Source organism: Tachysurus fulvidraco, chromosome 24 (genome assembly GCF_022655615.1).
Source record: "Tachysurus fulvidraco isolate hzauxx_2018 chromosome 24, HZAU_PFXX_2.0, whole genome shotgun sequence".
In the NCBI taxonomy this organism is placed as follows: domain Eukaryota; kingdom Metazoa; phylum Chordata; class Actinopteri; order Siluriformes; family Bagridae; genus Tachysurus; species Tachysurus fulvidraco.
This window is the reverse complement of record NC_062541.1, coordinates 2,482,862-2,495,361: the sequence shown is the minus strand read 5'-3', so window position 1 is coordinate 2,495,361 and position 12,500 is coordinate 2,482,862. Positions and strand designations below refer to the sequence as shown.

The 12,500-nt window shown below is 45.4% G+C and overlaps 1 protein-coding gene across 3 annotated transcripts in view; it reads right to left on the bottom strand.

Annotated features, from left to right (window-relative positions):
* The window catches only part of LOC113647897 (histone deacetylase 5-like), a 58,234-nt gene that overhangs the window by 34,067 nt on the left and 11,667 nt on the right, over positions 1–12,500 (bottom strand). For 2 of the 3 annotated variants that reach the window (XM_047808315.1, XM_047808314.1), the window contains exon 2: positions 7,899–8,140. The exons of the other annotated variant lie outside the window; for it this stretch is intronic. Coding sequence is in view for 1 of the 2 variants with exons in the window: in XM_047808314.1 (XP_047664270.1) it covers positions 7,899–7,920 (22 nt within the window). In the remaining variant the exon portion in view is untranslated. The remainder of the gene's footprint in view (positions 1–7,898; positions 8,141–12,500) is intronic. 3 annotated transcript variants of the gene reach the window in all.

Here is a 12,500-nt window from a genome sequence, read left to right as displayed (position 1 = left end):
AAACAAAAAAAAGATGATGGAAAATGTTAGACGTTGTTTCTTACACACTCTTTATTTCAATTATATCCTTCATTTTCTCGGAAGATTCCCGAACTCTTGGTATGATTTTGGAATTCTTTTCTTTTTTCCCCTTCAAAAGTTTGAGGAACTCTTCATTAACTCAGAGGATTACTGAATGAAAGATTTTATTCCCCGGAATGTTCAGGAAATTTTTCTTTAGAAAGTTTGCAGGAATTTCTGGGAAGCTTTTTATTTTTCTCCAGTATTCTTTCTTTCCTTAGAAGGTTCCACTCCTTCCTGAAACTCGGTAACATCAGTACATCGATCCTCTGATGTAGACTGATCTGTCAAAACCCTAATCGACAGAGAGGGGGAAGGAAGGAAGAGACAGAAAAGGAAAGGAAAAAGAGAGAGAGAGGAAAAAGAGAGACAGAAAAGACAGATAGTGAACGAGAGGCAGAAACAGAAAGATAGAGGAAGACGGGGAAGAGGCAGGCAGAGAAAGAGCGACAGAAAAAGAGAGAAAGAAAGAAAGGCAAAAATAAAAATGGAAAGAAGTAGAGAAAGACAGATAAACAGAAAAAGAGAAATGGAGAGAGGAAGAAAGATAAAGATAGACACGGGCTTTCTGACCGTCCTGATTGTCCTTTCTGACCGTCATTACATATTTCTCTGATCTGCTGCCTCCATGCCATACACACACACACACACACACACACACACACACACACACACACACACACACACACACACACCTGTTACTGTTGGTTGTGATCAGACATCAGTGTGGTTCAGGGTTTTTATTATTTTGTGTTATTCCCCGTCCCTTTCTCCCTCCAGCATCAACAAGCATCACTCCTCACAGTCTCATAAACCCTCCTCCTGCCTCTGGGCTCCATAAAAACACACACACACACACACACACACACACACACACACACACACACACACACACACACACACACACACACACACAGTTATTTACGGGCAGATCTACCTTTCAGGTGTTCTGATGTGAGTTGAGGAATATTTGGCAGGAGGGCAGCGTGTGCTTTATGGAAGTTTATATAAAACACAACAAACTGCAGTGTGCTACAGCGCTAACATGATACACACACGTCACCTCCACAGAAACAGGACGTGAGGGAAACCATTGTCTTTATGTCCACAGGTGGTCACAAAACTCCTAATTTCCATCTAAAATTCACCAGTTTCCTGGATCCTTTATTTCCCTAAAAGTTTCCTGGACTCTTTATTCCCTCACACGGTTCCTGGACTATTTCCTCATAGGGTTCCTGGATACTTTATTTCCTCACACGGTTCCTGTACTCTATTCCCTCACACGGTTCCTGGACCATTTCCTCACACGGTTCCTGGACACTTTATTTCCTCATACGGTTCCTGTACTCTATTTCCTCACACGGTTCCTGTACTCTATTTCCTCACACGGTTCCTGTACTCTATTTCCTCACACGGTTCCTGTACTCTATTTCCTCACACGGTTCCTGTACTCTATTCCCTCACACGGTTCCTGTACTCTATTCCCTCACACGGTTCCTGGACTCTATTCCCTCACACGGTTCCTGGACTCTATTCCCTCACACGGTTCCTGGACTCTATTCCCTCACACGGTTCCTGGACTCTATTCCCTCACACGGCTCCTGGACTCTATTCCCTCACACGGCTCCTGGACTCTATTCCCTCACACGGTTCCTGGACTCTCTATTCCCTCACACAGTTCCTGGACTCTATTCCCTCACACGGTTCCTGGACTCTATTCCCTCACACGGTTCCTGGACTCTATTCCCTCACACGGTTCCTGGACTCTATTCCCTCACACGGTTCCTGGACTCTCTATTCCCTCACACGGTTCCTGGACTCTATTCCCTCACACGGCTCCTGGACTCTATTCCCTCACACGGCTCCTGGACTCTATTCCCTCACACGGCTCCTGGACTCTATTCCCTCACACGGTTCCTGGACTCTATTCCCTCACACGGTTCCTGGACTCTATTCCCTCACACGGCTCCTGGACTCTATTCCCTCACACGGCTCCTGGACTCTATTCCCTCACACGGCTCCTGGACTCTATTCCCTCACACGGCTCCTGGACTCTATTCCCTCACACGGTTCCTGGACTCTATTCCCTCACACGGCTCCTGGACTCTATTCCCTCACACGGTTCCTGGACTCTATTCCCTCACACGATTCCTGGACTCTATTCCCTCACACAGTTCCTGGTCTCTCCTCACACGGTTCCTGGACTCTTTATTTCCTCACACGGTTCCTCAGATTATTTCAAGTCTTTAGAACTCCTCAAAGGTTCCTGGCCTATTTTGTATAATCAGGAAGCTTGTGCTCCTTATTTGTTCAAAGGTTCCAGAGCCTTTATATTCTCAGAAGAACCTGAATCTCTTTACTTCTTCAGAAGGACTCAGATCATTTTATTTCCTCAGAAGGTTTCAGAACAGAACATCTAATAACAGGTCTAATATTTGTGTAGAACTTCAGTTTAGATGTTTACTGTACTCCCCTAAAGTGATCAAACCCAGAAGATCAGCTCATTGTTCTGTCAGGTAACTTTGACTCTGCACTATGACATTGAAGAGGAATCTGTTGCCATCACTGTCGCTTCCAGTCTGAAAGGTCAGGAGGTCAAAATGGCTGTAGACACATACATGCTAAGTATAGTGACAGCTATGCTAAACACAGCTAGCACTTGTCCAACTTTATAGGCTTTATATAGGCTACATGCTAAAAGGTACAAAACAATAAATAAAGAGAGAGAGAGACAGAGAGAGAGAGGAAAGATAGCTCTCTGGGTTTTCTCACAGATCTCATGAGGAAAGCCTTCATCAGAGGAGCGCTGAAGCACTCGGATGTATTTAATGTGTTTACGATGGAAAGTGCAGAAAGAAATATAAATATATATTAATATCTGGATTAAAGGCAGCACTTTGTGGGCCGCTGTTCTGTTCCTCGCCTTCCTCCATGAGCTCTACAGGGACAAGTCCACAAACAGCAAAACAAAAAAGACATTACTATAGAGTGTGTGTGTGTGTGTGTGTGTGTGTGTGTGTGTGTGTGTGTGTGTGTGTACTCGCCCACTCCAAATAACTCTGACTGCTGTACCAAATTCTCAGAGGGAAAAACCCACTGTTTTAATTTAGCCAGAAAAGAAAAAAAGCAGTATTCATTATGTCCAAGAAGAAGAGGAAGAAGAAGAAGATCTGCCAATTAATTTCTCCATTTCTTATTGATTTCAGAAAAGGAATTGAGCTGAGATTTCTCCTGGATCGCTCGGGTTAATTAGCTCATTAGGGTAGAAGAAACTGATGTGTTTTTAAAGCTGGAAATGAGAATATGTGATGTTTAATGCAGTATTTATTTAATTTAAAGTGATAGGCCACACCTCCTAGAAATGACTAACAACACAGGCCACGCCTCCTTCACTGACTAACAAACACACAGGCCACGCCTCCTTTACTCTGACTGACAGGCACACAGGCCACGCCTCCTTTACTCTGACTGACAAGCACACAGGCCACGCCCCCTTTACTGACTAACAAACACACAGGCCACGCCTCCTTTACTGACTAACAAACACACAGGCCACGCCTCCTTTACTGACACAAAAACACACAGGCCATGCCTCCTTTACTGATACACAAACACACAGGCCATGCCTCCTTTACTGACTAACAAACACACAGGCCACACCTCCTTTACTCTGACACACAAACACACAGGCCACACCTCCTTTACTCTGACACACAAACACACAGGCCACGCCTCCTTTACTGACTAACAAACACACAGGCCACATCTCCTTTACTCTGACACACAAACACACAGGCCACACCTCCTTTACTCTGACTGACAAACACACAGGCCATGCCTCCTTTACTGACTAACAAACACACAGGCCACGCCTCCTTTACTCTGACACACAAACACACAGGCCACACCTCCTTTATTCTGACTAACAAATACAGGCCACGCCTCCTTTACTGACTAACACACAGGCCATGCCTCCTTTACTCTGACACACAAACACACAGGCCACACCTCCTTTACTCTGACACACAAACACACAGGCCACACCTCCTTTACTCTGACACACAAAAACACACAGGCCACACCTCCTTTACTCTGACACACAAACACACAGGCCACACCTCCTTCAGAATGACTGGAAAAACATATAGGCCAAGCCAAGCCTCCTTCTCTGAGACCTGACACCTGGCACAAACAGGCCACACCCCCTTCAGACCACACCTCTGTCACACCCTGCATAGTGGCTCAGTGCAGTTCACAGGCCACCACATTTTGTGAGTAATTTTGTGACTTTTCTCAGTAAAACGCACATCATCACAACACAACACTTCACCTCAGGTTCACAAGCACTAATTAACATCTACAACTCAGGTCCAGAAATAAAGTGTCTTTACTGAACGCGTCAAGAAGGAAGTGAAAGCGTCAGCTGGCTGTGAGGTGTGAACTTCTTTCCCCTCAGTGTTTATCTCCGACACCGTCTCCGAGTCTTAATGCACGGGAACAAGACACGTGTTAAACACCGTCCTCATCAAGACGCCCATCAGCGTTTTACACACACACACACACACACACACACACACACACACACACACACACACACACACACACTTGCACAAGCTTTCTACTCATGTGATGACTCATATCAAAGTATAGACGGAAGAACTTGCATCCCAAGTGTGGATTAATATGCTGAGACACATGCACACACACACAGGCACCCCCCCACACACACACTCACCCACACACACACACCCACCCACACACACACACACACCCACACACACAGGAAGCACAGTGATTCTCTCTTCTCAAACAGAGCAGGGTGATGAGTCATCTGCCGCACAGCACCAGCTGCATCGCTCTGCCTGGGCAGATAACACACACACACACACACACACACACACACACACACACACACACACACACACACACAAACACACACACACACTATTACTTATTTATTTCCCCGATACAAATATTAACACAGGCACATAATGACGGCTACCTGGAAGGAGAAGCCGAGCTCCCCGCAGTGCTCTAACGAAAGCGCTTCTGCAAACACATCCGTCACTCGCAGTTTATCCGAATTTTATTCCGAGCTCCTTGTTTCTTCTCGCTACAGCCGCCTGCTCAGGCGCTCGGGTCGTTCGCTCGGAAAATTCACTCCCAGCTCTGCTTTTCCGCAATTCAGTAGGTCCTTCATGACACAATCTACAAAGCACTCTGTCTGAAGCGCACAAACCGGTCGAGATCAGGAGTAGTTTAACCTTAACTTTAATCTCACTCCACAACAATATATGACCAAAAGTATGTGCGCCCTGTCCTTTACACTCTCACTCATATGTTCTTGCTGAACGACTAACTCCTGATTTGTTCCTCACGTGTTCGCTGTTATAATGATGAGCTCCAATCTTCTCTTCTCCTCTGTGAAGGCTTTCCGCTAGAAAGCTTCAGCGAGGTCAGACTCTGATGTTGAGATGTTGAGGATACTCCAGTTCCAGTTCATTCTAGAGGTGTTCAGCGGTGTTGAGTCAGGGCTCAGTACAGGACACTAGAGTTCTTCACTTCAACCTTCACCTCTACACCATGTCTTCATGGAGCTTAGGGACGTTGTTTTGTCGGAGCAAGGCTTAGACTCGACCTCTCAGCTCCAGTGAAGAGAAATCGTAAAGGGGTAAATGATTGGGGTGCACATACTTTTGACTATATATATATATATATAAATAACACTTTTACTGTCATAAAGAAGGAATCCTCAATGAATATGCATGAAGATGCAGATACAGAGGCCACGCCTGCTTCATTAAACTGACAGATACAGAGGCCACACCTCCTTCATTAAGCTGACAGATAAATAGGCCACGCCTTCTTCATTAAAATGACAGATACAGAGGCCACGCCTCCTTAATTAAGCTGACAGATAAATAGGCCACGCCTCCTTCATTAAGCTGACAGTTCCATAAGCCACGCCTCCTTCATTAAGCTGACAGATACAGAGGCCACGCCTCCTTCATTAAGCTGACAGATACAAAGGTCATGCCTCCTTCATCAAGCTAACAGATACATACCTTCATTAACTGATAGACAAACACGTAGGACCGACAAGTAATAATCAATTATAACAGAATCGTAGTTAAAAAGGAGCCAAAATCTGTGACCTAATGACTTTCTTATTCTTAAAAAAAAAAATTCAATTTTAATGTTTTAATTTTAAAAAAAAAAAAAAGGGAGACTATTTTTTTAAACATTTACTCAAGGGTGCCAATAATTATGAAGCTGATAAACAACCCTTAATAACTGACCTGATGTTTTGCGCATGCAACAACATACACACACACCCCACACACACACATTCCCCACAATCTACCCAACACACACACCCACCCAACACCCACACGCCCCTCACACACACGAGTACCCCGAGTGGCGTCAGCTGGAGCGAGTGGTCCAATGAGCGTACGGCCCTCGGGGCAGTGGAGGAGCGAAGAGCGAGGTTGCCACGGCAAACAGTGACATTCACCGACGTCAGCGAAGGGACGGGAGGTTAGTAAAGGTCTGCACGGCCGTCACCACTTCTAATTATAAACCAGAGAAGGGAGGAGAGGAGTGTGTGTGTGTGTGTGTGTGTGTGTGTGTGTGTGTGTGTGTGTTTGGAGTGGTTGAATGAACAAGTGGATCAGGAATTGACAGACGCAGTAGGAAAGGTCGAGTGACGAGATATTATTAATACTGCTGAAACGACGCGTTCACGACTCTTTATAAACGGCGATATGTTTACGAACGGCTCGAAATAAATACGTTACAATTCTATAACACACACAAACCCCTTTCCTATATTACCCACAATGCCGCTCCCCTGGCTGATAGCGCTGCACTGGGATTTAACCCTCACTTCCTTTCTCTCTACAGTCGGTGATGCGGCAGTGCTTTAATCTGTCCGTCGCCTCCGTCATGCTAAGATGTCGCAGACTGTGTCGTACCGCTGCACTGCGTTCTGGGACATCGAGCCCGGCGTTCGGACAGCAGGACTCGTCCCGGGCGTGAGGTTACGGTGCGATGCTGAGGAATTAGTGAGGGGGAGTGTGTGTGAGAGAGAGAGAGAGAGAGAGAGAGAGAGAGAGGTGATGATCTGGTTTCTAACAGATAAACTCCAACATCGAAGATCTGACGGAAATATCGTGAATCGTGAGACTGCAGAAATGAACACGACCAAACGAGAGCTCACAACCTTCCTAAAGGGGACACACACGAGTTTATAACAAGAATCCTGTGCTTTTGATTTCACCAAGAAATGTAGACTCTCTCTCTCTCACACACACACACACACACACACACACACACACACACACAAATAAAACAGTCCAACATTAATAAAGCTGTGAACATGGAGCTGTGGGACGCTGACGGTGTTATTTATTTCATTCTTTTTGAGATTTTTAACCCAATGCTGTAATTCTGTTTATTGATGTTTCTACATGATCCTATTTAATAAACACTGTGGCTGTGGATCTCCTTGAGATCTGTGGGGTCTCCTAGAGATCTACTGAATCTCCTTGAGATTTATTGGATCTCTTCAGGGTCTAACGGATCTTCTCAGGGCCTAAGTGATCTCCTCAGGGTCTAACGGATCTTCTCAGGGCCTAAGTGATCTCCTCAGGGTCTAAGGGATCTCCTCAGGGCCTAAGTGATCTCCTCAGGGTCTAAGGGATCTCCTCAGGGCCTAAGTGATCTCCTCAGAGATCTCCTTGTTTGAATCTCCGCTTGAATTCTGTAAACCACTGGAAGCACTGATCAGTTTGCGAGATGAAGCGAGCTGAGACCAGCAGCTGAAAGAGTCTCACCTGGAGTGTTGGATGAATTCATGGATCTCACGTCCGCTGGCTCCACACGTCCGTTCTTATTCAGGTGAGGATGATCTCCAGAGGAAGTGTGTGTGTGTGTGTGTGTGTGTGTGTGTGTGTGTGTGTGTGTGTGTGTGTGTGTGTGTGTGTGTGCGCGCTCTGGAGGGCGAGGGGTCCTAGAGCGGATCCTCGCCGTCACCCATGATGGCAGATCTGAGCGGAGCGGCTGTGATGATCACACACTGCAAAAACACAGAAGAAACTGAAAGTTCAGGTTTTTGTAATAAAAACCAAAGTCGGTCCAAACAAACAAACAAACAAACAAACAAACAAACAAACACTCAATGGACTCATCAGCTGAGGATGTGATGTGAATTCTATCAAATTATCTGGAAAACAACCGATAAGAACAAAAAGGAGGGACATTAATCATCAGCGCTAAGTGACTGATCCTACAGCTCAAAGAAGATGAACTAAAGGTCATTAGAGACAAAATAAAAACATCAGGATGACAGAAACGGAGAGGAAGGTAAAGCGCGCGCACACACACACACACACACACACACACACACACACACACACACACACACACAAACAAACACACAAACACACACACGTTTCTCTTTCATTCTGGGCTCATGCAGCTTTAGCACAGCAGCAGATATTCTGTTGGGCTGTTGTGTGTTTGTGGATGAGAGACAGGAGACAGTGGGAGTCCTGGAGCAGATCGACTGGGCAGGTGTGAGAGTGAGAGGAGTGACAGCGGCTCGGTCTGTACTGAGGAGGTGGAGCGGGTTCACCTCCGCCTAAACGCAGCCAGAGATCCATTAATGGGATGAGTCACTGCTGAGACCGCCGCGCTACATTACCCACGCTGCCTAGCAGCGCCTGTACGTACTACATTACCCACGCTGCCTAGCAGCGCCTGTACGTACTACATTACCCACGCTGCCTAGCAGCGCCTGTACGTACTACATTACCCACGCTGCCCGCCAGACTCCCGACGGCCTCCGGATGGTCACGAGGGGGACGTTAGTAGACACTCGCTTTTAAATGGTCGACGCCGAAAAGCCCTTTGACGTCCAAAGGTACAGAAGGAAAAAACGCCTCGAACCAGAAACATATCATACATTAAGATACAGACAGTTCTGACGTTTACAGCTCCTCATGTGCTGCTTGTTGTCATGAGAAAAGACCTGAGACTGAGAGGAACATTCAACATCAGGGTTTATTTACAGTTCAGGGGAAAGGAGTGAGTCACGGAGATAAAAAAATCTTCTGAATAAAAAATAAAATTAATCTGTAATAATAAATGTATAAAGGAACACTGGGAACTGGGAACACTGGGAACTGGGAACACTGGGAACTGGGAACACTGGGAACTGGGAATAATGGGAAGGGACAACACTGGAAACTCGGAAGACTGGGAACTGGGAATAATAAAGGAAAACACTGGGAACTGGGAACACTGGGAACTGGGAACACAGGGAACTAGGAACACTGGGAACTGGGAATAATGGGAAGGGACAAAACTGGGAACACATCGAACTAGGAATACTGGGAACTGGGAATAATGGAAACTGGGAACACAGGGAAATGGAAACAGAAGGAACCGGGAACACTGAGAACCAGAAATACTGGGAACCCTGGAACACTGGGAACTGGAAACACAGGGAAATAAAAACACAGCACACTGGGAAATAGGAACACTGGGAACTGAGAACACAGGGACTTGGAACACTGGGAATAATGGGAAGAGACAACACTGGGAACTGGGAACACTGGGAACACAGGGAACTAGGAACACTGGGAACTGGGAATAATGGGAAGGGACAACACTGGGAAGTGGGAACACTGGGAACTAGGAACACTGGGAACTAGGAACACTGGGAAGGGACAACACTGGGAACTGGGAACACTGGGAACTGGGAACACAGGGAACTGGGAATAATGGGAAGGGACAACACTGGGAACTGGGAACACGGAACTGGAAAAACAGGGAAATAAAAACACAGTGCACTTGGAAGCAGGAACACTGAGAACTGAGAACACAGGGAGATGGAAACACAGGGCACTGGGATAAATAGGGAAAGGGAAAGTAGAAACACAAGGAACTGAGAATACAGGAAGCTGTGACTATAATCTCAGGAACTAGTAACATAAGAAACTGGGAACTTCTGGCATTAGTGATACAGAGGACTGGAAATGTAGGAATCAGTCAGGGATGTGAGAACACCGGGAACAGAGAACCGGAGAAAGATAAAACAGGGAACATTTGGAATTGTGATATTGGAAACTCGGAACATACTGAAGTGAGAACTGGCTATAATGGGAACACTGGGAACTGAGTGCACAGGAAACTGGGAGTTTGAGTAACAGGAAACACAGACAAATGGGAACACAGGGAACAGGGAACATACAGAACTGTGATTAAAGGGATATGAGAACTTGGGGTAGTTTGAGTAGATTAGAAATCGTCTACAGAGCAAATCGTTTCAGCTGCTTCTCTGTTTAAAAGTAAACATCTTCCTTTCCGCTGGTGCTTCCTGCTCTAAACATGTGAAGGTGCAGGGAGTACAGCAGGAAAGCCTCAAGCCGCTTCCTCTCTCTCTCGGTGTCCTCTGTCCTCACCTGCTGGACACAGTGTGTAACTGCACACACACGCTCACACACATGCACACACAGTGTGTGAGAGAGAGAGAGAGAGAGAGAGAGAGAGAGAGAGAGAGAGAGAGAGAGAGAGAGAGAGAGAGAGAGAGGAAGTACCTCCAGGATCACTCATGTCAACTCAATCACAATACTTCCTGCTCTAAAAACGGGGAAGTTCCTGCTATTGACCGACTGCCTCCTAACCTCGTGTTCCCACTTCCACTGCTCCGAGTCACAAATAACTCCACATTGTTCATGGACTTACATCCAATTTAGTTTATTCTCACATTTACCAAGAACCTGAGAGGTGATTAGAAAACTTTACAAAAGTGTGTGTGTGTGTGTGTGTGTGTGTGTGTGTGTGTGTGTGTGTGTGTGTGTGTGTGTGTGTGTGTGTGTGTGTGTGAGTGAGTGTGTGTGTGTGTGTGAGTGTGTGTGTGTGTGTGTTAATGTGAGTGAGTGTGAGTGTGTGTGTAAGTGAGTGAGTGAGTGAGTGAGTGAGTGTGTGTGTGTGTGTGTGTGTGTGTGTGTCTGTGTGTGTGTGTGTGTGTCTGTGTGTGTGTGTGTGTGTGTGTGTGTGAGAGAGAGAGAGTGTGTGTGTGTGTATGTGAGAGAGAGAGAGTGTGTGTGTGTGTATGTGTGTTGAAGATTTTTGGAAATATTTGAATATTCCCAAAACATTAAGCATGTTCACAGCGAAAACTTAAATTGGGAATAAAGAAACTGGAAAAATCTGGAACTGGGCATACTGGGAAATGGGAACATGGAGAACTGGGAATATAAAGAACAACAAACAAAAGATAGGAAGAGGAAACATAGTGCAGGGATCTGGGAATTTTGGGAACACAGAGTTGGGAATTAAAGGAAACTGGGAATAGCAAGGAACAGGAAACATGGACATACAGACAACTGGGGACTTAAAGAGCTGAGTACATACTGGGACTGGGGACAAAGAGCTGAGTACATACTGGGACTGGGGACAAAGACCTGAGTACATACTGGGACTGGGGACAAAGAGCTGAGTACATACTGGGACTGGGGACAAAGAGCTGAGTACATACTGGGACTGGGGACAAAGAGCTGAGTACATACTGGGACTGGGGACTTTCTGAATTAGGAAAAACAGAATGCACTGGAACTTGGAACATATTTAACTGGGAATATAGGAATGTGGGAATTCTGGGAAATGGGAATGCTGGAGTAGATTTGGAAGAGAACCGGAAATGTTTACATATTGTAATTGTTTTTTTCTTTTTCTTTATTGTTTAAATAAGTTATTATATTTATGATATTTACAACTAAAGTTTAAAAGGGAGAATTTAAAAAAAACAAAAAAAAACGTTTTAAACCAGAACATCGAGTGGACGTTATATTAAATTCATCTCACCCGTTTCCTCAGGGTTTGGAGAGAAAACATCGAAAGTACGTGAGTGAAGTCTGTTATTTTCATGAACGTGTCCGTCTACAGTTACAAGAAGAAACAGGAAGACGTGATGTAGGAAAGAGATGACCGTAAGTAAATCGACAGGAAATCCACAAAATCCACACAACACTAATTCACAGCTAGAAACCCCATAAGATCTGTTCCACTGCAGCGCTGGAAAGCTGCTCGACCTGGAAAAAAAACAACCCCACCATTTTAACGACTGCTAATTACAGACGGCACCACACCACAGTTTCCTTTTCTCTTTCCTGATCATGAAATCTGTGACAGCTGATCACAGTGTTCACAAACATCGCTGACAAAAGGTAAACTCAGAGCACGATAAAATAAATCTCGTCCCTCGAAAATGACCGACTCTTTACATTTCCACTGCCAAAAAGTAAACGCTCTTCCGAATCCACTTCTAATTTTTTTCTACACTACACAGATGTCTGCAGGATCGCTGCCATGTCTACGCTGTAATTAAACTAGTTGAGTAAAGGACACTTAATGTTATTGTTCCGTGTTTA